At 35.7% G+C, this 23,914-nt stretch overlaps 1 protein-coding gene across 1 annotated transcript in view; it reads right to left on the reverse strand.

The window, feature by feature from the left end:
* Positions 1 to 20,444, reverse strand: part of NUP205 (nucleoporin 205kDa) — a gene marked incomplete at both ends in the record, with an annotated part of 41,800 nt that extends 21,356 nt beyond the window's left edge. The window contains 17 exon segments of the mRNA XM_010291234.1: positions 682 to 871; positions 1,104 to 1,241; positions 2,876 to 2,975; positions 3,753 to 3,962; positions 4,558 to 4,608; positions 5,305 to 5,487; positions 6,882 to 7,087; positions 7,859 to 8,009; positions 9,139 to 9,276; positions 10,824 to 10,940; positions 13,971 to 14,146; positions 14,922 to 15,086; positions 15,249 to 15,477; positions 17,463 to 17,622; positions 18,567 to 18,711; positions 19,675 to 19,846; positions 20,302 to 20,444. Coding sequence (XP_010289536.1) covers positions 682 to 871; positions 1,104 to 1,241; positions 2,876 to 2,975; positions 3,753 to 3,962; positions 4,558 to 4,608; positions 5,305 to 5,487; positions 6,882 to 7,087; positions 7,859 to 8,009; positions 9,139 to 9,276; positions 10,824 to 10,940; positions 13,971 to 14,146; positions 14,922 to 15,086; positions 15,249 to 15,477; positions 17,463 to 17,622; positions 18,567 to 18,711; positions 19,675 to 19,846; positions 20,302 to 20,444 — 2,674 coding nt within the window.
* Between the last annotated feature and the right edge of the window lie 3,470 nt (positions 20,445 to 23,914).

The following is a 23,914-nucleotide window of genomic DNA, read 5'->3' on the forward strand; positions in this document are numbered from 1 at the left end:
ATTTAAAAAAAAAAAGCATCTTAAAAGGCATGTTATTTCAAAACTATTTATTAACTACTGTTATGTGAAAAAAGTAATATAAATGAAAGGCAAAAAGACATATATAGAAAGAAATAGATTTTTTTAGTGCATTCCATGTCAGAATATCACTGCTTTTTTATGCACTCAATTCTACTACTCATGAATGTTGGTTTGTCTGTAAAGTTATTACAAAAATCAAACAGTAATAGAAGGTGTCGGTGGGAAGTAGAAACCCTAAAGTTTCACATTTGAAACGGAGTTTCAGTTTACTAGCCTGATACTTTTAATATAGTACCTAATGGACAATACCGTAAAACATTTAAGTGGCCAATTGCAACCAAACGAAGTTTTACTCTCCCACACTGTTACAAACAAAATCCGGGGCAAACTGAAAATTATATTCAATGGAATCACTGCACATAAGGCAACACAGAAGAAATCGGGGGGGTATCAGAAAGAAAACCTCTAAATGCAGACCCTAGTCTTGCACTAGACAATATACAGATACTACCACCTGTGAAGACACCTCCCCCCACCAAAAAAAATTTCAGAGATGCTCTGTGTAATGAGAATCATTGGCTAGTAAAACTAACCAAAGGACCAGGATCCAAACACTTCTGTGCCTCCAAAACTCCTCCATTCTGAGTACCTTGCACATACCTAGCGATATTCACCACATGATCTGCCTTTTTAGTGCGAGGATTGATTCCTTGAAGCAGCTGCTCCAGTGGTGTGACAATAAGGGAAAGGTGGCTCTCCCGCAATAGATCCATAAAAAGATTCTCTTTCTGCAGGGTTAAGTTTAGAAGTGCAAGGCAATACTGTACAGCTTTCTCTAAATGCTTCTTCCCTGCAGTGCACAAACAACAAAGAACCGTAAGAAAAACAAAGGGGCAAAGCGTTCATCAAGCCCTGCACCAAGAAAGAATTTGTCAGTTGCTTACTACTAGGAAAATTCCCCCCAAAACACAATTTTTGTATGCGAGTAGAACAACATCAAGTTGAAGATATGCAATGTCAGCTTTAAATCCTATTTAGTATGCATTTTAACTTCAGATGAAAAATAAATTCTAGGCACATACCAGGAAATGGAGCATAAGTATCAAGCTGCTTAACCCCTTCTTCTAGCAAACTAAGGGACAGTTCCAGCATTGGGGACTCATTCAACAGATGATACATCAAATTGAATCCAGGTGGTTTATATGCTATTATTTCTTCTCCTAAAGAGAGGTGCAGAAAACAAAAATTAACATCTAATAGAAAAAACTTGTATTACTCAAGCTAGCCTCAGCTACAAAACATAACAGTCCCTGTTGTCATAACCAACATCTAAATAGATGAAACATACTGCATACAAAGTCTTCAGAGGTTTTCTTTACACATAAGCCATTCAGGTAATTTTAAAAGTTTGGGAAGAGTAGTAATGGCAATTACCATTATTTTTCAATATCTAATAGCACAATTTCAACTTTAACCGGTTAGACTTTCCCTAAGTAGATCTGACCTTGGATTCAGATCAATGCTAGGACTTTTTAATCACACTGGAGCTACATTAAATGGTTTTGCAAGACTGAAAAGTAACTGGAAAAACTTTACATCCCCCCAAACCTGCATGAAGACCCTGGATGAGAAGAAAAAAGCATTTCCAGAAATCAAAGCTGAGAAGGTCCACTGAACCCAATGCTCATAGTGTACAGATACTTGCTTGTCTGTTGCAAAAACATATGTAAAAATGAAACTACTAGCCTGAAACTGAAAGACCCTCCTAGAACAAAAGAAAAGGAAAAGTCAAGACTAATGTTTCTGGTTTATCTAGTCTAAACTGTGGCAGATAAAAGCAGGAGAGCAGTGAGAATCTTTTTTAATATGCAAGTGAGAATGAGAGTGAAGTTTCTTTTGGCATCAGCTTAAACAATCCCTTTCTTCTTCCATTCAGTCCGTGTCCGTGCTGCCCCCTAACATGCCAATAGACATGTCATGACATGCCACTGTGGAGACACACTGAATCAGTTCAAAAATTGGATCTAGTCAAAAAGATTGGTTGTAACCCATTTCTCCAATACATCATGTAACCCACAGATAATCATACAAGCTGAAGGACTAGCTGAGGACAGAAATGAGCTGACAAATTGCTGAAGCCAGTTAAGCCGCCAAGAACTGTTTGTCAAAAAACAGGGCACAGAAGCCTCCCAGATTGAGGCGAGCTCACTGGAAAGGTATATCTTAACGTTGTTGTTCACTTAGGAAGTGGTTCTTAAATCTCTCCACTGCTACAAGCAAATCCAGAGGCATCAGGCTGGCACTCAATGTTAAAAAGAAATTTTGTATTAAAAAAAATTTGCAGCCCAAATAAGCCTGCAGTTTCCCATCAAGCAACTGCCATCTACTTTGGCCTTTTAAAGAATACCTGTCCAGAGGTAAATGACTTCAGATCATAATTCTACTGCTACTGTCTGCTCAGAATAATTAATATATCAATAACACTGACACCTTTAAATTAACCCTGTGAGTAGTGGTAATTTAGATATAGACCAGAAATCCAGAGGAACATGCCCAAAACCAAGGTGGTTTTTAGCTGTCAAATGCTGCTCTTTAATCAAATCAGCAATGCCAAGAGAGACAGACGTCATCCTCCTAGTAGAGCTAGAGAAGTAGGAAATAGTGTACATAAAGCCCTACTCAATCAGCAACATAGCTCCTGGTAGTACAAGGACATTTTTTGAACGTCTTCCTATCTTAAGGCCTTGCTCTAGCTTTCCACCAGCTTACTTACAATATTAAACAAGGTCACAAAATAGAGGCAAGAGAGCAAAGCAAGTCACAGGTCTGTCAGTGAACTAATGAGCAAGTTAACCTTGTAACTCCACATATTGGTCCACAAAGTCTTCAAGTTGAGGTTCATAGTCCCGCAGCAATTTGTAAAACACTTCCAGAACTACCTCAGCTACTTCCCACTGTAGAAAAATCACAAAATGAAGAAAAAAATCACACACAGAGTAAGACTGATACTGCAGCAAGAAGACCAGGATGACAAAGAATACAACAGACATTGCAGTGATGGATCAGAAGTATGGCATGACTATCCAATTCTGAAATACTAACCAACAACACTTATAATCCATCATGTCAAATAATTTGAAAGACCAAGCTTTATTTCTGAAGTAAAATGGAACACTAAAACAAATTTATTGCCTATTTTAGGCTCTATTATACAATATATGTATTAGTATATTGAAACTACAGGCAATAAAGAGCCTTTAATAGGTATACAGCCAGTAACAGATGATTAATAACTTCCAGGATACAGTTTAGCATGCTCTTTCGTCCAGAAGGATCATAAAAGGAAACAAATTCCTTGGTTCAGCAAGTCAGAAATATTCTCTGAATTAACAATGAGAAAAGGACAAATGGGGCTTGTAGGTCTGGGCATGTGATGTTCAGAAGTCATTAGCCATGTAGTAGAGTTCCAGAATCCTGTATAGAAAATTGATATTTAGCAATAATATAAACAACTTTTTTTAAAGATACTTTATACAGGCTCCTTAGAAGTTCATAGATCCTGATGACCCATGAGTCGAAAAAACACCTGTTTACAGATTCAAAACACTGAACTGCATCAGGTTACCTCTGCTGCATCAAACTTGTACAGCTTCTCAAAGCCACAAGAAGTGCCAAATCATTTTAACTACATACTATGACCAAAAAAAAAAAAAATTTCAAACAAAAATTACTTTTTCAGCAGCTCTCCGGTAAGCTCTGGTGCGGAATCGGAGAAAGACAGCATCCCTGAGGAACTGAAGATAGGGATCAAAGCCTGGTGGGCGGAGACCTGCTCCCAAGTTAGAGGGAAACGAGCTTTCCACTAGCGTGCTGATGAGTCGACAGAAGGCACGGGTTAAAGGATATTCTTCACATCGGGACTCAATCTCATTCAATTCAACCTTTCCAAGAGGACAGCAAAAACAGGAGAAAAACCAAAGTTTTTGAAAGAGGAAGAAACATGTGAGAACAAATAATATAAAGGCATCATCTGTGAATTACTTCACAGTGAATTGACTTTGCTGCATTTTTGTCTATGGTACACCACAAAGCAAAAGCAGTGAAGAAACAGTACTGTCATTTCAGTTCAGCAATACACTCTTCATTCATTTCTAAGCTACTAGAAGATATATCTCAACATTTACATACTTTGCTTTTATTTACCACTTTCATTAGAAGTGAAGTGAGCTGTACCAAGATGTAGCAAAAGTGAGACTAATTTAGGAAAATAGGAAAATCTTCGTAAGAAAAGCTTATAAGGAATTTGAGGGTTTACATGCTGCTCTGTTATTCGTATGAAGCTGCACTAAATTCATAAAAAGATAAGATTTCCAGAAATTACAAGCAGGCCTAAGAGTAAATTAAGCAGCAGTAAAATGACAGTGCCTATTCCAAGGGCTTCCCATAGACACAGCAGCAGATGCAGCCTCTGCAAGTGTTTCCCGAACTCATATGCAGATGGTCAGAGAGGCTGCCTAGGTACAGAGAAACCCTTACCTCAATACCAATTGCTTGCCTCTGGCCTGGACTTCTCACAGTTTGTAGTATCTTCAAAACAGAAAGAGAAATGAAAACAGAGAATACATTTCACAGAAGTGCATCTCCATCATTTGTAGTCAGGATTAAAAGGTACTCATCACTTTTTAGCTGAAGAGGTTTCCTAAATCCTCTTGAAAAGCAAAAAACTAAAATTTTTTTGTCTTGTTCAAAAGGCTGGATTGTGTGTGTACACTTGTATGCTTCGAGCTTTACATCCTCAAAGATCTGCATCATGTTTATTGTTAAACAAAACAAAGAGCAGAAATGCTTTCACAGTAATGATTTTTGTCTTATATTGGCTAGGGGAAAGACATTTCCCTTGTTATCTCTTAAAATAGTATATTTTATATTTATTTCTATCATAAAATATAATCATATTTCTAGCATATATGATTCTTATATTTATTTTATAATATCTTTATTTATTTTCTATCATAAATTAGGAAGCAAAGGTGGTGAGCATTTAAAACACTACTATTATAAGATGTTATTATTGTTAGGGTCTTTTTATTAGTAATTAACAACAAACCAGCAATTGCAGCTCAGATGTCTCAAGTTCTTCCAAATGAAACAGCAATTAGTCTGGACCATAATACAGACTATAAAATAAGCCCATCCCATTATGATTTTTGAATTAACAATACTGAGAGCAGTTTTCAACAGATTGGGATGCTGTAGTTCTAAGCACTGAAAATGCTAAAATACCTGTGTATATTCCAGAGATTGCCACAGCGAAGCAGCTATTTCAGGAGATTTTCCAAAAGCTGTAAGGGTTTCCAATAGCTCTGCTTTCAAAATTGGAGGAATGCTGCACTGCAGAAGTCCCAGAATGACCACTACTGGTGTCCACTGAGGGTGCTCACAAAGAGCCAAGCGAGCATTCTCACTCTATAGAGTTCAACAGAAAACAAAACTGCAGATTATTACTTTGAAGATTATTCATGTTTTACAATCTCTAACTCACAGTGCAGTATCAACAACTCTGCTTCGTACTTGAAGGAACATAAAACATAAGAAGAATGGCAGACCATTCCAAAGCAAACAATTATAATTAAGCAAAAAGCCCAATGTAATGACACACAAGTACTAAAATTGTGCTTATCCATACAAAAAAAATTATACACATAATATATGCTTCTTACAACAACTCGAATTTTCTTTTTTTTTTTTTTTTAGTAGACACATTCATGGAATTAGTCTTAAATAATTTTAAGTATTTACACTCTAGACAACTTCTTCAAGCACTGGTAGAGGGACTTTATCAATATTTCTATTGTGAACTTAAATTGCATTTGGACATTTGCAGGAACTTACATGAATTTTTTTAATTCTAAGAGCAGGGTCATCACCAGTGTAAGCTCATTTGAGACTCTCAGATGAATCATTGGACAGGAACAAGCTTCTAGCCTCATCAAATGATAACTCCTTGCATCCTTAGAACAAGTTTACTTCTTTCCAGGTTATGGTTTGATGATGCCAGGCAATATTAGTTTTAAGATTTTTTTAAGATTTCCTTTTCCCCCACACTTATCCAATGCCAATATGACAGCTCACATAGGAACACCCCATTATCATCACAACCAACGATGATTTTTAAAAAGCCTAATTAGTTTCACTGATCTGTCTTGCATTTGTGTCAGGAAAAACAAGGGTATCTCACTACATCACAGAAGTTTTAGGCTGCAGAGTAGGGTGGGTGGGTACTGAAAAGCTGAATTCCACACCATCCATAATTACTCAGACAATTCAGAATACAAAATCTGCATTGCAATTCTTGGAATCCTCTTCCAGTCAATTCATGGCACTTTTGGCTTGGGGACATTTTACATCTAAGTCTGGAGGCAAGTTTCACAGTTCAAGAATTTTACTTGCCAAATTTCTACCATTTCCTTGTAAATGCATCTATTATTTTTGCCTTCTCAATCTCACACTTAAATGCAAAGAACTTTCCTATTCTGAATTCATTTCTTCTGAATATACCTCTCTTCTGAAAGACATCTCCGTGACACCAAAGTGTCAGAAAAGCAAGAAAATCAGTAACACCAGCAACACAGGAAAAGGTGTCATCTCTTCCTGCCTCACCCAGACTGCGTGTTCAGTCATAACAGTTACTCCTGATGCTTCCCGTACTTTTGAAGTTCACTAACTACATGACAACAGCTGCTACGTAAATTTGCCCGCCCTACGTATCTTTTTGGTCAAGTGAACATCACAGATGAATGATGATGTTTTGCAAGAAAAAATACGTATTAACAAAGAAAACCAAATAAAAGGTTACTTACCCAATTTACTATAACAGTGGTCAGCTGTAAAAAGGCAATTAATCCATCCTGTTCTTTCTGTGTGATTCCTCGGAGAGGCAGGTGACGATACTGGACACTGTCTGCACTTGGCAAGTCTTTCCTTAAGTGCTCATGATAAAGCATCAAAGAGTGGAAGAAATGCTCCCAGGAGACAGGGCTGCCACCTGCTCCCTGGATGTTTTCTGCTAGAAAAACAACAAACAGATGACAAGATTTTTCTTTCTACTCTTTCACAGGGTGACAATCAGGGTAGTTAAATTTAAATGGAAAACTTTCTTATCTAGAGGAAAAAATAAAGTTCAAAGTAAAGCTACTGCTTCGGAAATTAGTGGTTCTGATTTGAGGTTTTTTTTGTTGTTGTTGTTTTTTTAATAGAGACAGAAAAGCGCTAATATGAAGAGCCAGTACAAATAAGTTTTCCATTTCATGATCAGAATGGTTGCAGCATTATTTATGTCTTCAAAGGAGGTTTTTTCCCCCCAATTTGATCAATGCAAAATTAACACAAAACACAGGACTGACCAGCATCTCTTACTTTGAGAAAGTGCTATTATATTACATGTATCAAAAAATTCTAACAGAACAAAGTGCTTCTGAAAAAAGTCAGCTCAGGAAAGGTAACTATATTTACAAAATATACAACTTAAAGACATTACTCATTTTATATTTTACAATAAGCAATATTGATATTCTGCATCTCTTCTGGTGTTAAGACACAGCTTTTTAAAAAAATGCAGTATTTCATTACATGAATTACTTGCTAAGGTGCTCAGACATTTAGTTACCTAATCAGTCTTTTTTTTGCTAGATTACACTTCCAAAGGAAGCTTTCCAATTTAATCTTTGTACTAATAATGAAACGTTAAAAGTATGAAGCCACAATCCATCTCAAACGAGTCTTTGTACTTTTCTAAAGAAAAAGAGTCAAGAAAGAGCTGAAGTGTCACTTTTCTTACCATGACTACTGCCATTGACTTTCAGCAAACTAAAGCAGTAATGAGCACACTGAGGCCCACTAGCCAGTCCCCGCAGCATTTTCAAGTATGGGATGTAAATTGTGGAAGGAAGTAAATCTCCCATTTGCCTAACAAACTTTGACAAGACAACCTAGAGAAATAAAGATCAGTGGTTTTTTTAAAAAAATAAATAATTAAATCAGAGTATTTTAGGAAAACAATAGGCACCCAATGTCAGAAAACAGATTCTAATGTAATCAGAGCAGGGTAGAGGGGTGGAATCGCAACTCAAAAAAAAAAAATCCTTCATAGACTGGCCTATTCACAGTTTCCCTGAAGGTGAAAAACATGTTTCAAAGAGGAAATAAACAAAACAAAATAATTCACGCTATTGCAAAATATACTAACTCTCCAATTCTCTATTTCTAGTGATAAAATTTACTTCAGTTCACAAATGCTGCACAGCAGTATTGTTAACACATCTCACAGTGCCAGTTAATATTGGGAAGGCATTCACTATGGTTGTCATATCCCTGCACGGTAACTCACACACACAGAGCTTCCTCCCAGTGTCATATTTATTAGGGTGGTTGCAGATTGCAGCAGGCCCTAACTTAAGTTGCCTGTATTTCTGGATGGGTCTTGGGATGTGTCTTATATGTCTTAGATACTAGGTTTTGCCTAACTGCATAGTCCTTCAAGAAGCATTGAAGGCTGACAGCATCCCAGATATCTAATGAGTTTTAGAACATCTGCTTCATCTGTTTAGATTGCTTCTTCATTCTGCTTTTAAGTTCAGTCTCTCATGAGCTATAACCTTTGGGCTTTAAATAATTACAATATTCTTAGGGATTTTAACTCCCCAAAATACTATCAACTACAGTTAATAAAGTTTTTTTTTTATGGTTAAGGAATTTAACTTCTCAGTTACACCAAAAAGGTACGTGGAGGTCATCAAACAGAAAACACAAGAGCACTGTTATCAGAATTCATTTAGCAACTGCAACAAAGTCAGACCTAAATAAAATTTTTGAAGAGGTTTGTTAGGACTCTTCCTTACTAAGTTTCTTGACAAGCATGAATGACTCGCAGTAGCTCATTTTCAAGCAAGCAACAATAACCATGTCATGCAGAGCAGGACACATGCAGATAAGCCATTGATAAAAGATACTGTCTTCGCAGAAGTTAGCTGTAAAAAGGATACCAAAAACTTTGTTGCCTGGTTTTTTTATTACTTTAATTTCAAATTACTGGTAATTACTCAAGAAAATCTAGATAACCTGGCGCTGAGGTGGTCGCTGATGAGCTACTCCAAGGTAGGACCCCATGATGGTAGATGTCTGCAAAGGCTCTGATGGACACCAGTATTCAAGGGCAAGTTCCAGATTAAAGGGGTCTTTCCTATACAATTCAGCAATCTATCAGACAATGGAGGATATTGGAAAAATATCAGCTATATAAAGACAAGACAATTACTTCAACAATAAGCACTGCTTCTAGACAAGCTAAACACATCGGAGTGGCAAAGCATCCCACAGCTAGTGTTCCATTCCTTAAGACTCTCCGAAAATGACAGCTTTTAAATAGCTATATCAGAACAAATGACAGAGAAATTAAAAATGCACACGAGTGAAACTTTCATAACTTTAATGATACTTTCTACCTAATTATTATAGATTAAATCATTGCTACAAAAACAGTGGCATTTCTCCTTAAATAACCATTTGCATATCTTGATATATCAACTTAAAAACAAGTTAGCCAGTACCAGGATTAGAAATGTTACCTGTTATCTGAACATACTAATTTCTCAATTCTCATTTCTAGTTCTTCATTTAAGTTTACTATATATCTCAGATCTACTTAAGAAAGCATTTCACTATAAATTTTCCTGTTAATGTTCTATAACCGAAAAGACTACCTTTACAAAAGACAAGTAATCCCTATATTAAAGATTGCTATATTGAAAATTGCGCACTTGTAGCTTTTCGTGCTAAATGAGGGGAAATATACAAGTTCTTAATTTATTAATGAACAGAAAATACTAAACACACCAGTTCAATATGCTTTTCTGATGTGTGTGTTTTCTAAAGAAGCAGCTAGGTAACCTTAATAACTAATATTTAAATAAACATATTTATTCAACATTTCTTTTATTTCAATTTTCTTTCTTTTATTAAAAAATATGACAGAAAGAGCTGTCTTTTAAATGTATGCTTGTGGTCAAAATTCTACTGAAATTAGGAAATTTCTAATTCCAGCAGACTTAAGGGGGTCACCTTGCCTAGCCTACTCTACAGCAAACACAGAACAGTCTTCCAAAATTCTCATTACAAATATATCAACAGACGAAAATTATTTCAACATTTCAATTCTTTTTCAGAATAATTGTCAACAGTGGGGAAAACCCCCTAAAACTTGCGTTTACCCACAGTGAATAGGGAGAAATTTGCAGACTTACAGAAACATAAAACACTGTGTAAACATTAAGGTCTAGGTATACAAAGGTGTTCCATTGCAAAGAACTTATATGCATTTAGCCAGATCTCAACTCCAGTGATAGCCTGTAGTCTTAAAATTCCTATTTTTAAGTTAACTTAAGCCATCTTATTTTAATGTAATAGATATGTTAAGATGATCTTATTAAAATTTAGATTTTAGTTATTTGAATATTTTGTAAAATAGCTTCAGCTCAAGAATTCTTCAAATATAAGAAACAATGCAGTATGTACTTGCTAAACAAGACTTAAATGATACTTCATTAATATCGGAAGTCAAGACACTAAATTCATTCCTTTACATGAAAAGTTATAGAAAGTGTCTATATTTAAGAAAAAAAATCCCTCTAATCCAAAAAGGGAAAGATCCAGCACTGTATGCTATCATTCAGATAAGGATTTTCTGATGAAGAAGGAAAGTCACAGTCACTTTTTGCCACAGTAGTTTATAAGAAAATAGGGCTTACTAAAAGCATTAAATGCTCCAGATCCCTCCGAAGGGAAATAGGTGGATCATTACCCATCTGAATACTCATGTGGATCATGCGAGCATCTTCATCAGCACGGTTCCTCAGCTGCTTCACCTACACAATTTATGAAGTGGAAAAAACACTGGTCTATATTTAGCTAAGAATGAAACAGAATAGAAACAACAAAATTGTCTAAACAGCCTATTAAAAATTAAGAAAGCAAATGAACTGGCACATATATGACAAGATTTTTTTTTTTTTTAATCCCAATTGATGGGATTAAAAGTATTAATCTTCCCCAAGAGTTTACATTCCAAGATATATTCAATCACCTTCTTACTGCCAAGGCCCTCAGTTCATAGCAAAAGCCCTGAACTTACACCACAGGAGTTTTTCACAACTAACTTCACCAGATCCTCTGGTTGGCTGCACAAGGTGGATCATTTTCCTCTTTTTACTTCAAAAGCTAGACAGGTTAGCTTCAAACAAAGAGTTAGACCATTATCCACAAGGAGTGAAAAGAAACAGAAAACACTGTAAAATAATGTTTTCTGTATATAGATTTGTGGATTGAACTTTTCTTAGCCATTTAAGGCTACTTCTACTTACAACTACTTTATGTTTTGAAAAGTTTTGGATTGATGTAATTATTTTGGACCCAGTCTGTCGCAACTAAAAGCATTACCACATGTCAATAAATACAATAGGAAAAAAAGAAGAGAGAAGAGAGAGGAAGAACAACTGCAGCAATTTTAAAAAGAGGCCTTTAATCAACATCCTAGAATTCTTTGTGTTGAAAAAATTAATTACTAAACAAAAAACATCTGACATTTAATTTTAATGTCAAAAAGCCTTTGACAAAACACCCCCCCAGAGGCTTATAGAAAGCAAATAGCTATGAGATGAAAAGTTAAGTTTTGTTAAATATTAAGCAGACATTGAGGAATAAGAAACAGAAATAAGCAACTAATTCAACACACCAAAAATTAAAACGTGGTGATGGTCAATAGAGACTGATTCACAGTCTGTAATATACTTTAATTTGCAAAATTGAATGAGCAGCAAAATAATTGTGTCTCATCAAGAAAAAAAGTTAAAAACTATAAATAATTGTGGAAAGGGTCAGAGCAAACTAGCCATATTAGTATACTAACAAAATTAATGCAGGGACAAAATTGAACGTTGATAAATGAACTAATGGATTAGCTGAACTACTAAAGCTAATTTTCAAGTTCTGAATGTAACGCAGTCAGTCAGAAGATCTACCCAACTCCCCACTGGCAAACAGCATAAATGTTAAAACTATACAGAAGAGCTAAATAAAATGCTGACTTACAGATTAAATAAAACTGAACAAAGGTTATAAATATATACACAAAAAAAATCCTGCAAAGCAGACACCTCTACCTAAAATTTGAAATTCAGTAGAAATAGCTGAGTATATAAGCAAACCACTAACAGCAGTTAAGACAAAAAAATTGCCTTGTAGGCCTATATCCTAATTGCCTACTAGCAAAAAGTCTTTCCTGTAAAACAACTATTACTGGCCTCTATCAAACTGGAGTACAAGTCAACAGTCAGACTTTTGCTTATATCCTGTATTACAAAATTCTACTTATAATGAAAAATATCTCTCTTCATCTTTAGGCATTAGCTACGATCAACTGCAGATGTGATCCAAAGCAGAAAACCTGAAACAGCAGAGAAATACTCTTCCCAGAGATAAAGCCTCCAATTCCACAATGCAATGAAGAGAGATGTACCAACAAACCAACCAACAGCTGTGGGATTTTCAGGCAGTTCTGTGGATACAGGAGACAGGGTCAAATCGGCTCTAAATCTAACAAGGCAGCATCCTCAGACTGGGTCAGTCTCCACCTCCTCCACCTTCATTCAAAAGTCTACCTTGTATCTCTTTCATAAAAACTGATATCATTACATTTCATCTTTTGTAAAGCAACACCATCCAATGAAGAACTGGCTCATAAAAAAGTTCCCAGTTCCAAAGCTGTTTGCACTTGATTGTTCAAAGAACTACCATAAAATATACTTCACATATTCCTCATAAATTGAAAAGATTCCTAGGGGCTATTGTGTCTGTATTACAGAAAACACCATTGCATGCAGCATTAAAAGGATGCCCAAACCCTGTTACAACACGGTGTTGTATGCAGGCAGCCGTTGCAGCAGAAATATAGCTGTAACTTGTTTGAACTGACATTAAACTTGTTCTATAGATATTCTGTGTCTTAAAAAGCCTGAGAAAACAACGTGCAATACCAACAGATTATAAATAAATTAGAATTAAACCTAAAAGCTGTCTACAACATGTTCATATATGCCCTCAAAGATTCTTAAGGCTCAAATATTGTTTTTCCTGCCAATATTGTTCTCATTCTGTGAGGTTACAATGAACAAAATACATTTTTAAATCCTTCTTTTGCACACTGAAAAAAAAATTATTTGGCAACTCCAACTACAGCTCAACACAATAAGGGTCACAAAATAAAGCCTCCATCAATTAAATAAAAGCGTTTGCATAGAATTTTAATTTTCCATGTCTAGATACAAGGTCTTGCACAAATGAAACTGTTGTAATTGCTTCAAACTTTTTTAAAACCCTTTTGCAGCATTTCTGCTGTTCTAGTGAAAACAGCTGCTCATTTTCCCCAACAATTGATACTATTGAAAGAAAAAGCAGAATCCCTCCCCTTAAATATGGAAAAGATGATTAGCAAAAGAATAAATTAAAAATGAGAGACAAAAGCAGTAAGTTAATTTAGGTTACACTACTGTCTGTATCAAAAGAAAAAAACAACAACAAAATCAATACCCACATACATTACTATCAATTCCAGCATTCATTTAAATTTTAATCATGTAAAACAAAACAAACTCACTACCACCACAAAAGCTTGCACTGCAAATCTCACCACACTGAAGGGTTTTAAAAATCACATTCTACTTCATTGTGGAAAACAAACCCCAAACCATAAAGGGTTCCATAAAGTCAACAAGTTTTCTGAACTGCAGCACCTCAAGCTGAGGGTCATATCTGAACCTCTATGCTACCTGTCCTAATGTTAGAAATATAGAAGAGATGCCCACATTTCTCAAGAACTGCTATTCACACAAACAACTTACTTTCATTGGCATGAGTGCAAGGAAGTCTGTGACAAGGTTATGAATTTTGCGAATGTAAAATTCTTCTTGGTAGAAATTTTCAGACCCCACAACAGATTCAGTCAGGAACAGGAAGACATTATCAGCAACTGCTAGCTCTGCCATTGCTTCATCTGCCTCAGTGAATTCTGCAAGAGCTGGGCAACAAAAATCATATGAGGGGAAAAAATGAATCGCAATCAGTTACCAAATGAAACATATTTCAGAATACCTGTCTGACATGCAGATTGACATGGTTCTATCAACTATGTTTTTTCTACCATACAGAAAAACACTAGACTGGAAAAGACAAGTTAAGTCAGGTGATGGTCTCAACTTTCTTCTGTAATAAGTGTTAAAGTGCATAATCCATTTACCAAATCAAATCTAAGGCTAAGAATCATAAACCAGCCTCAATTAAATATTAAAGAAAATGTAAACTTTATAATTAATAGATGTTCTGGAGTAGACTCAATTCTGACCTAGTAGGGAACCTGGAAAGCTTGTGAAGTACAGAGAGAAAAAAATTAAAAGTGGATTTGTCCTCTCAAGATACTGAGGTTTGACATTTACAGATGTAAAAAGTCATAAGCAGAGATCTAGTCTTAATTTAAGCGTTGAAATGATATCAAAGCTGCTAAAATGCAATCTTTCACATTTTTCAGTACATTAAAATCCCTTTCACTTCAACAAGACACTATGCAATATTGCTCTTTAATAACTAATTATTTCTAAATCTGTGTACATTAAAGAGCAATTCAATTCTCAACAACCAAACTCACATACTGAGAATAAAGCTTTAAAGGAGTGTCAATGGTAACTTTATCATAAAGGTAAATACTAACACTCCAAAAAGGTAACAGACACCTTGATTTACACCATTTGCAAGCTCTGAATACCAATGTGCAGGAACTGCACTTTAGGGTAATTTACCTGTCACATCAGATAATTGGGATATTCCTCGTAATGCAAGCGCCCAGGCTAATCTAACAGTAGCTTGCAGGCCTGGTAGTTTCCAAGGCTGAGACTCCTGAAGACGAGTGTGTATAGTTGCTATATACTGTCTTTCTGCTAGCAGAGGTAGCCGGTGCATCAAATCTTGAAGAACAAAAACAAACACAACACCAACACCCAGTAAATGAATGTGAAGACAAACATGCAAAATCTTACCAATTTGTTATTGACCAATAATAAAATTGGTTAAATAACAATTTATGCATCTGCACAACATAGCCTCCCGGGAAAACCTGCCAGCATTACCTTCACGATCCTCTGTGCCTTGTTCCAGAAAGCTGACATCAAAGCAGTAAAGGAGAGCCATGAGAAGAGACAAGTTCACACCATCCAATGAGCCATCAGCTTCCACTGTTACTTTCTCCAGGTAACTTATGAGGATTAGAGTGTCATCCTTACTCAGTGGTGACTGACAAGTCCAGACAAACAGACTTTCAGCCAAGGACTGTCGGCATTCTTTAATGAGGTCAGAAACCTTTAAAAGAAAAAACAAACAAAAAATAGTGAATATCAATATTCTGGCAATATGTTCAATTTGTTCTTCTCAGTCACGCAGTATGACTAGGTTAAGTTAAAAATTACTCTAAAGACAGCAGCTACAGAAAATGTTGGATTTTTTAATTGCTAAACAACAAGAGGCACATTTCTGCTTGTTAAATGCATTGATATTCCCAGGTATTTCATGTGAGATGTGAGTAGATATCCTGGAATATGACTATATGCAAACCAGCATCTCTGTCAAGGTCAGGAGACACGAATCTACGCAGAACATTTGTAGCTCAAAACATTATCACACAAAAGTCACATTTCCTGTCTCTAATACACAACTGCACTGGTAGTTATATACAGGTAAGGTCATAGTCTTTCCCTTGCCTCAAAAGAGAAGCCCTCAACTGAGTACACAAATTACTAACTTTTAAGACATTGGAAAATAGACACTTAAAATTAGAACTTTCTTCCCCCAGACAAAATATTTGTATCAACTTCAGAACATAAAGGTAAATGAAATCTATTATCACCCATTACATATGGAACAAATATCATACCCAACATAAAGACTACCAAGCATTTTCATACTAATTTTTTTTTTTTCCGTTTTTATTTGGCAGAACACCACATGCTATCACGCAGTTAAGTACACTGACTCTTAAAAACAGTAAGTTTGTCTTTTTTCTAACAGTTACACCAAAGATTACCTGTTTTCAAACAAGGACAAACATTTATTTCATTTGTTAACTTCATTCCTCCACCCACGCTGAGTTTTAACTGCTTTAAGTCTTATAAAAACAGTAAAAGTTGAAAAAACAAAACAACACACCGAAAAACCCCACATAAAACCTTAAAAAATAAAAAACCACTAATGGTCTTACATAATGGTCTTTGTAAAACTGTATTTAGCTAAATTAAGAGCTTCTAATAATGTTCTTGACCTAAACGCCTTATATCTGGTTAATTAAAAAATAAAGAGCTATAGACACTCCTTCTCCAGACAAATTACATGCACGGTAATAAAGAGAAAAAACTTTTCAACATTTAACACAGCAAGAGATTTGCGCGCAGACTCCGGCAGAATAACAGTTCTAATGAATACAGAGGGAATTATGGTGGTCCACCTAAAAGGACAAAAAAAATTTCTAACATTAAGCATTAAATTAATTTTAAGGTAAAATTGAGGTAAATTAAGGTAACTTAAGGTAAATCAGAAGGATATTCTTCGCATAGTTTCTATATTAATAGCAAAAATGTAAAACTAGTTCATTTGGTGGAAAACAACTTGATTATAACATAGAATAATTTTTAGACAGATCATCCATTAGAAAGAAGCTTAGAAATCAAAACAATAATGTTTAAAATCTTTGTTCTAGAAACATACTCTGCAGTTAGTCACAATCTCAATTAAGTTCAAGGACTACAAAAATGAGAACTCATTTTCAAGCAATTCTCACTATTCACTATTAGAAATTCTGTTCATATTAACAGAATTGGATTATTAAAAAGAGCATTATTTGCCTGACTAGACTTGATTTCAATCTGTTTTAATAATTTGTGAATTTTAGTTTTCTATTATTATTCCAATGGTGCTGATAATGATAGTTCTGAGAGCAGATGATTTAATATGCAGCCTTTAGAATGAAATTGCAAAAAAAAAGAAATTTACAATTAGTGCAAATATTAGGCTTACTTTCTTAGTGTCCTTGATTACACTTCTTCACTAAAAATAAGATATGCCCTAGCATCAGGGAGCAACAGCCAAACAGAAATGCAGGAAATAAACTGGATCCCTCACAAGTTGTGGAGTAGTTACTATGATGCCTCAGACAGTAACAGAGCTTGCAAAAGTAGAGAACAGAAACCAGAAAGTAAAAAAAGAAAAACTACTCCAATATCTCTTGGCGGTCTAACTGTATTGTGATCTGTGCAATAATTCAGAAGACTATTCACACCCAGCCCCTTCTTTACCTCTTTGCGATGTTTCTCACTGCCCAATCCTCGCTCTCTCTGGAGTTTATCAAATTCGTTGTTCAAATCAATGTGAGACACAAGAGTGAGAATCTTCTGAGTCAACCCCTGCTCCATTAGGTCATCTGTAAAGCGTGTTGTCATGGACATTAACTCTTGACTATAATGCAAAGAACATAAGTTTAGTAATTAGTCATACTGTTCCCAGTCACAGAGGAAGTCTCAAATAATGAATCCCATCAAATGTGTCTGCTGACAGAAAGTGTCTCCATTATATACCCAAAGCAACTAAGCGTATATCACTAATTAGTAAGCGGTGCCCTCTCAAACATTATGCAGAATGGATACAAAAGTCTTTAGGTAACTGTAGGCTCAAGAACATGGAATACAAGAATACAAGAATACAACATGGATCAGCTAGTTAAGATTTCTGTCAAAAGCAAAAAGTACTGTACGTAAGATGCACATAACTCACAAGTTTATATCCTCTTGCTTACCAGTAAATGCAATTGTCCAATTATGTACACCCTACTGAAAAAGTGGAGCTAGTTCTAAAGTAATAATTTATTTTACGTTTCAGAATTTACATTTACACTAGAACACATCTTTTAATCTTTCTCTAGTCAAGCAATCACTGTGCATTGGAAGTAAACAGTGCGTACTGTTTTCTTTTTCAAGTCAAAAAACGTTAGTGTATTACGTCCGCCAGTAGATCGTGCGTCCATTTAAAGTAGAGGCAGGAGCACAGTTCTGTTTTGCAGGACACGGGAAGACAGAACACAGCAAAGGCAGAAGCTCAGTCCCTGAAGTACGGAGTAATCATCACTAGTCAGAGCAACACTGACTAGCAGGATGTCTGAAGTAAAACATTGCCAAAAGGTGAAGTAGCATGAAAGAATTGAAAGCAAGATGGATATCCTTATAAGCCAATAAAAATATGTGTAAGAAAAAACAATATTATGCTGAAAAAACAAACATGACAGCAGCTGCATCAAGTTATGAGAAACAAACAAATTTGAGAATATTGACATTCCCCTGAGTCCCATCAGTCCTAAGAGCACTCAAAGCAAGGAGCTTTGATCAGCTCATCTCCCTAACACAGACCTGAGTTCCAATGTCCACGTCTTGCCTTGGCGTGACTGGATGAGGGTTCGTAGTGAATTTGCAATACATCTTTTTCCATCCCAGTACAACAGAACAGCCACTAGACCTCTTGTAAGACCAGGAAAATGAGGTTGCTGGTGTTCTCCTATTGAATGAAAATGCAGAGAATAGTCATAGAAAGTTGAACGTACACACTTCAATAACAGCTTTGTATCTTTACATTTTTGACTGAAATATAAACATGGCATTCAAAACAAACATTGTTATCCACTGTCACACATTTGTTTCAGGCACTTCCAAGAAATCACAGAAATTTTGGGTGCTAATATGAAAATTCGTATTAAAATACCCACAAATTTGAAACAGATAGAAGTTCACGTCCATAAGTATCCTAGTCCAAATGATATTTGCAACTGATATCTACACATCTCCATAACCAGCTCAAACTAATTATCAGCAAAATATCTTTTCTTTATTCAAAATGAAATTGTCTGTCTGAATTTACATTGAAAATTCATGTTTAGAATAGGAATTGAGGTTGACTTCAAGATGGCTTTCCAAAGGTGGCAAATAAGCAAACTGCTGCTTTAATGAATTTAAAAGTTAATAATGAACAGTAGCTAGTAATGATAACTAACAATTACACTTTAGTAACATGCAAACCAATTTTCTACATGCAAAGCATGTGTAAGTTCCCAGAGTACTTCCCTTAGTAATCAGTTATTAGATTATGATCCAAATACAGTCATATACCAATGTATAACTAATACATAGTTTGAACAACCAATATCTATTATACTGCTTTATGGAAAAACTCTGAATCAATTATTTTTAAGCTGTTTTTAAATTCAGTGATAGAGAAAGTAAATCATAAAAAAAAAAATCACTCAAATTATTCCCTCTTTTGCAATAGCTGCATAAAATATGAACATCAAGGTTCAAAACACTGTTATCACATTACATCACAGCAACAGCAGATTTATTTTTAAGAACATTCTATGTTAGGAAGCTAAGGCCTTGACTGAATCATGCATTCATGTCAAGCATAAACTAAGAAGGCCCTATTTAACTTGTATTTCTCCAGCTCTTAAATATTTTCCCTTCTCACCAGCTAGAAGGAGCTCAACAGCTGCCAACTCTCCAATATCAAAGAGGTCACTGAGGATAAAGGCTTCTCTGATAAGTTGCTCTGGCAAAAGCCTAGTTCCCTGCTGACCCTGGATAGCAACCCCTTCTGTACTTGCTTTCTGAATTTTCTCATGCTGCTGAACATTCTTTGGCTGCAAGAGAAACAAGCATCGGAAGTTATTCAAAATGGCAAGATCAAATACTGAATAAAGCTTTACACATTAATCTTTCCTCACAAACACAGTTCTGACAGGCTAGGCTGTCATCATAAAAACAAAGGCAATGTTTTTAAACACAGAGATAGTAAAGGCATCCTAAAAATGCTTCACACTTGCACAGCAATGGTCTCTTTTACTATTCCTTTCAAAAAGCATTCAAATAATGAGAGAAAAAAATGTTATAGATAAAATTATCTTCTACACGATGCAAAATAATATGTGTTATTCAAGCTATTTGTATTTTTACGGTAGAACAAGATTGCTATAACACATTTGTGGTAAGCACTGTAAAAACATAGAATGAAAAGAATGGCCTGGGCCTAAATGGTATGTAATACAACAAAACATGACAGAGTAATTCATCCCACAAGAGAGCATTAGTCCAGTACCGGATTTCTGAAGAGAGAGATGAAATCAGATTTGTGTTTCTTTAAAACCTGGTCAAGGCGATGAATAGCTTCAGGTTGCCTTTTCCAAATGGCATTCATTATAGTCTGCCATATGTCTTTATATGGACCCCACAAGCTGGCAGCTAGAAGAAGAAATAAAACAAAAAAAAGTATTTGAAATGGAGAAAGAAACAAAGAAAACAAAATATTTATACACTACTTTCAATAAGCAGACTTTTTAAATTTACTGTTAGTCTCAGCTTGACAGTGTAGACTGTTATGCCCATCAAGCAAAGCGTATTTTCCCTTTCTAAGGCACAAAAAAAATAACAACAGTGGTCTGATATAAAACCTAATTGCATTTAGGGAGCTAGAGAAGCAGAAAAGATAATGTATGCAGCTAAGTTCTGGAGCTGAAAGTCATCTTATAAACATATTTGATACAATCTCTGGGTGTAATCTTGCATCCTTATATGCCTAAGAAATTCCACTCATTTCAGTAAGATTAAAGAATAACTAAGACCTGGACAGCAGACCTTGAATCTGAATGTAACTCAGCAAGTCAAGCTTCCTGCTTTCCATTTTTGACAGAAAACAAAGAAACACCTAATATACAAGGGACTGAAAATGAACAGCAGTGCTACCACGATTTGGCACATCATTGCATCAGACCGTGCAGAACAAAATATACTAGAAACCAAAAACATAAGATTAAAGGCAATATTACATAAGAAACAAAAATCATAAGGCTAAAGACACTTTCACATTTACTCATCTGATCTTAATTAAACAAAAAAATATAAACAAGTACTTCCGATCCGTACGACATACTTGCTGCCAATACTCTGCACAAGAGCTTCATAAAGAAACAAATTTCCTTTACTAGAAATAGATCAATATAAATAATTACCTCACTACATTTAGAAGAGACCAGATTATTTCTGTAAGCTAGCAAACATAAATGTACTGTTATTTAAGATAAGTCTGACCCTATTCTAGAAATACAATCTCTCCTCCCCCTCAACACTGGAAAAAGAATTTCCTCTGCATACTTCAAATGTGAATTCAGTACTACAGCTGAAATGATCTCTTCCTCACTAGAAGTTGTATCATTCAGAACCCAAAGTGTGTAACCTGACAGCTGCATAAAGTTTACTTATTTGCACTGGGTCTCATGAAAACAGTATGCCAAACTAGTCTTCAGACTTCTGCCAGAATCGTTGTCTAAACTGAAAATCTTGCAGATGGAAAATTATTCTTACCACCTAGTATTAACATCCTGTTTAAAAAAACAACCACTCAAAATTTTGATACTTTTGTTTAATGTGGGTCTTAAAACAATTCCCTTGTTAGGTATCATTTTTATTTGTGAGAGTTTCAGATTCTACACACAAGTCACTGCTAAACATGCCAGATAAATTTATTACCAATTGTATTCAGTTTGCCTGCAAGCTACCACATAACAACCACTGCCTGATTATAGGTAGTGTTAGGTGTTTCTGAGCATCTACTGAGATGGTCCCTGACCCAAAAGATATTATAAGCTAGCAGTGGTTTTTGCATGCTGCAATTTTGCTAGTGGAAAAGTTGCTTTAAGAGGTTGCTGCTCTCCTTCATTTAGATCCACTTGTTCCCAACTGTACACATGCCTGTTTCATTACTTATGTCCCTGCAACTCTGATGGACTGCACTGTAAGTCATGTTAGCCAAGTGATCCAAATTAAAGGGGAAAAAAAAACCAAAAAAGCAACATTTTCCAGAGTTCTCCCAATCTTGTTTTTAAAAATCAGTTTATTTCATTAACACAGGTTACAAAGTGGCTCTGCTAACCATTAAAACAACTAAAAGAGCAATGCCTGAGGGAAAGAACAAGTAGGTATTGAAAGGCAGGAACCTCTGAAATGGAACTATGCCTTGCAGGTTAGTCCATATAAAAATACTAGCATTTCATCTAAAACTGGCTTAACACCTCCCCCCTTCTTTTTAATGTACAAGTTAATACTGTGATATAAAATCAAGTATAGACGCAACATTTTATCTTCATGTAGCTTGTTCTAGCCAGCTATATCCCTCAAGGTAACCCTGACTAGGTGCAAAGTCAAACATATCCACACCTCATCTTTACCAGGCTGCATACATTAAGACAGCAAGCAGACAGCAAAATGTAGATACTCTGATGTGAAGATGCCCCTCTCTTTCATACAATCAAGACACCACCTCAAAATAACGCAAAACACTACATGGATGCCCTGAATAATAAGGCAGCATAAGCCATGTCAAAGTGTAGCAAGTGAGCATGGAGACAAGAGCAGGTCTCAGTGAGCGAGACCACTGGTTTCAGTCACCTTTACAACTACCTAAGGTGTCTTGGAAGCAGAAACAAACAGCAAAACTTTGCTTAGGAAGAAAGCACATAAAACAAAAATAAAACCAAAACAAACCCTCTCACCCCAAACTCAGCAACAAAAGCTACCATCTCACACACTGCCATTTACAACGCAATTAGCAGTGCCAGTATAGTTGCATCGGAGAGGACAGCCTGTAAAAAGGACAAATCCTCTGTCCTTTTTAAACATCAGAGTGTTTTAATCACACAGCGTTGCCTGTGCCTAGAAAAATGCATTAAAGATAGCTACTACTGGACAAATAATTTCACACTCCAGACTGTACTAGCTCTCCCACATAACTTCAGAGTCCAGAGATTTACTTCCATTCTAAATGCTCTTTTCACTCTTATTAAATTGCCAAGTCCAATAAACACCAGCAGCAATCCACAGTGCCTGCCAAAAGCTGTTCAACCATTTCCCTGGCCCATTTGTCTGCTGTTGTCCCTACAACATAATTGCTTTACACGAGTCCAAATACATGTACTGTAAGGCATTAAAACAAATTAAGGATCTAACTTTTCTAACTGAAAACTAATCCAAAAAGGAGCTTATTTTCAGCAGGATCACACCTATAACCCACTTTGCTCTGTGATGACACAAGTTATGCTAGCACAAAGACAGAGTATTGCAGAGAAAGGAATGAGCAACTGGGATGGAAAAAAGCTTGGACCATGATGACTTTTTCCCATGTATGCTGTTTCTATTATTATTACAGTTTTAGAAAGGCTGACCATCAGGGACAACAAGGAAGGACAGGCTGTGTTGCTTCTTTTGGCACAACAGCAGTTGACACTTATGCCTGAACTTCTTGCCCAGCTTGGTAGACTTAACCACTTAACCGCTATGTCTGTCCCCACAAACAATATACTATAACTGAGGCAAATAAACTATAATATGAGGCAAAATCCTCATTAGTTCTAGTGCCACACCTGCTTTAATTTTTATCTCATCTTTTATGTACAAAACTCCTTCCTTCCCCCTTTTTTTTTTTAATTATAAGGCTATAGAATCTCTTGCCATGTGATTTATACAATAAACTGTAATAAAGTGTAGTCTCCTTTGAACTACTCCAATTTTCACTTTAACAAAGTCACATTTCAGATACTGTGAATGGTAGGAATAATCATCCTTCCTCCACCCCCAAATGAAGGGTCTTTTCTTTATTACTGCTTTTCTGTAAGAGAGCAGGGATGTAATTGATTCAGTTAGATCAAAATATTTTCTCT

This window comes from Phaethon lepturus, unplaced genomic scaffold (genome assembly GCF_000687285.1).
Source record: "Phaethon lepturus isolate BGI_N335 unplaced genomic scaffold, ASM68728v1 scaffold4830, whole genome shotgun sequence".
In the NCBI taxonomy this organism is placed as follows: Eukaryota; Metazoa; Chordata; class Aves; order Phaethontiformes; family Phaethontidae; genus Phaethon; species Phaethon lepturus.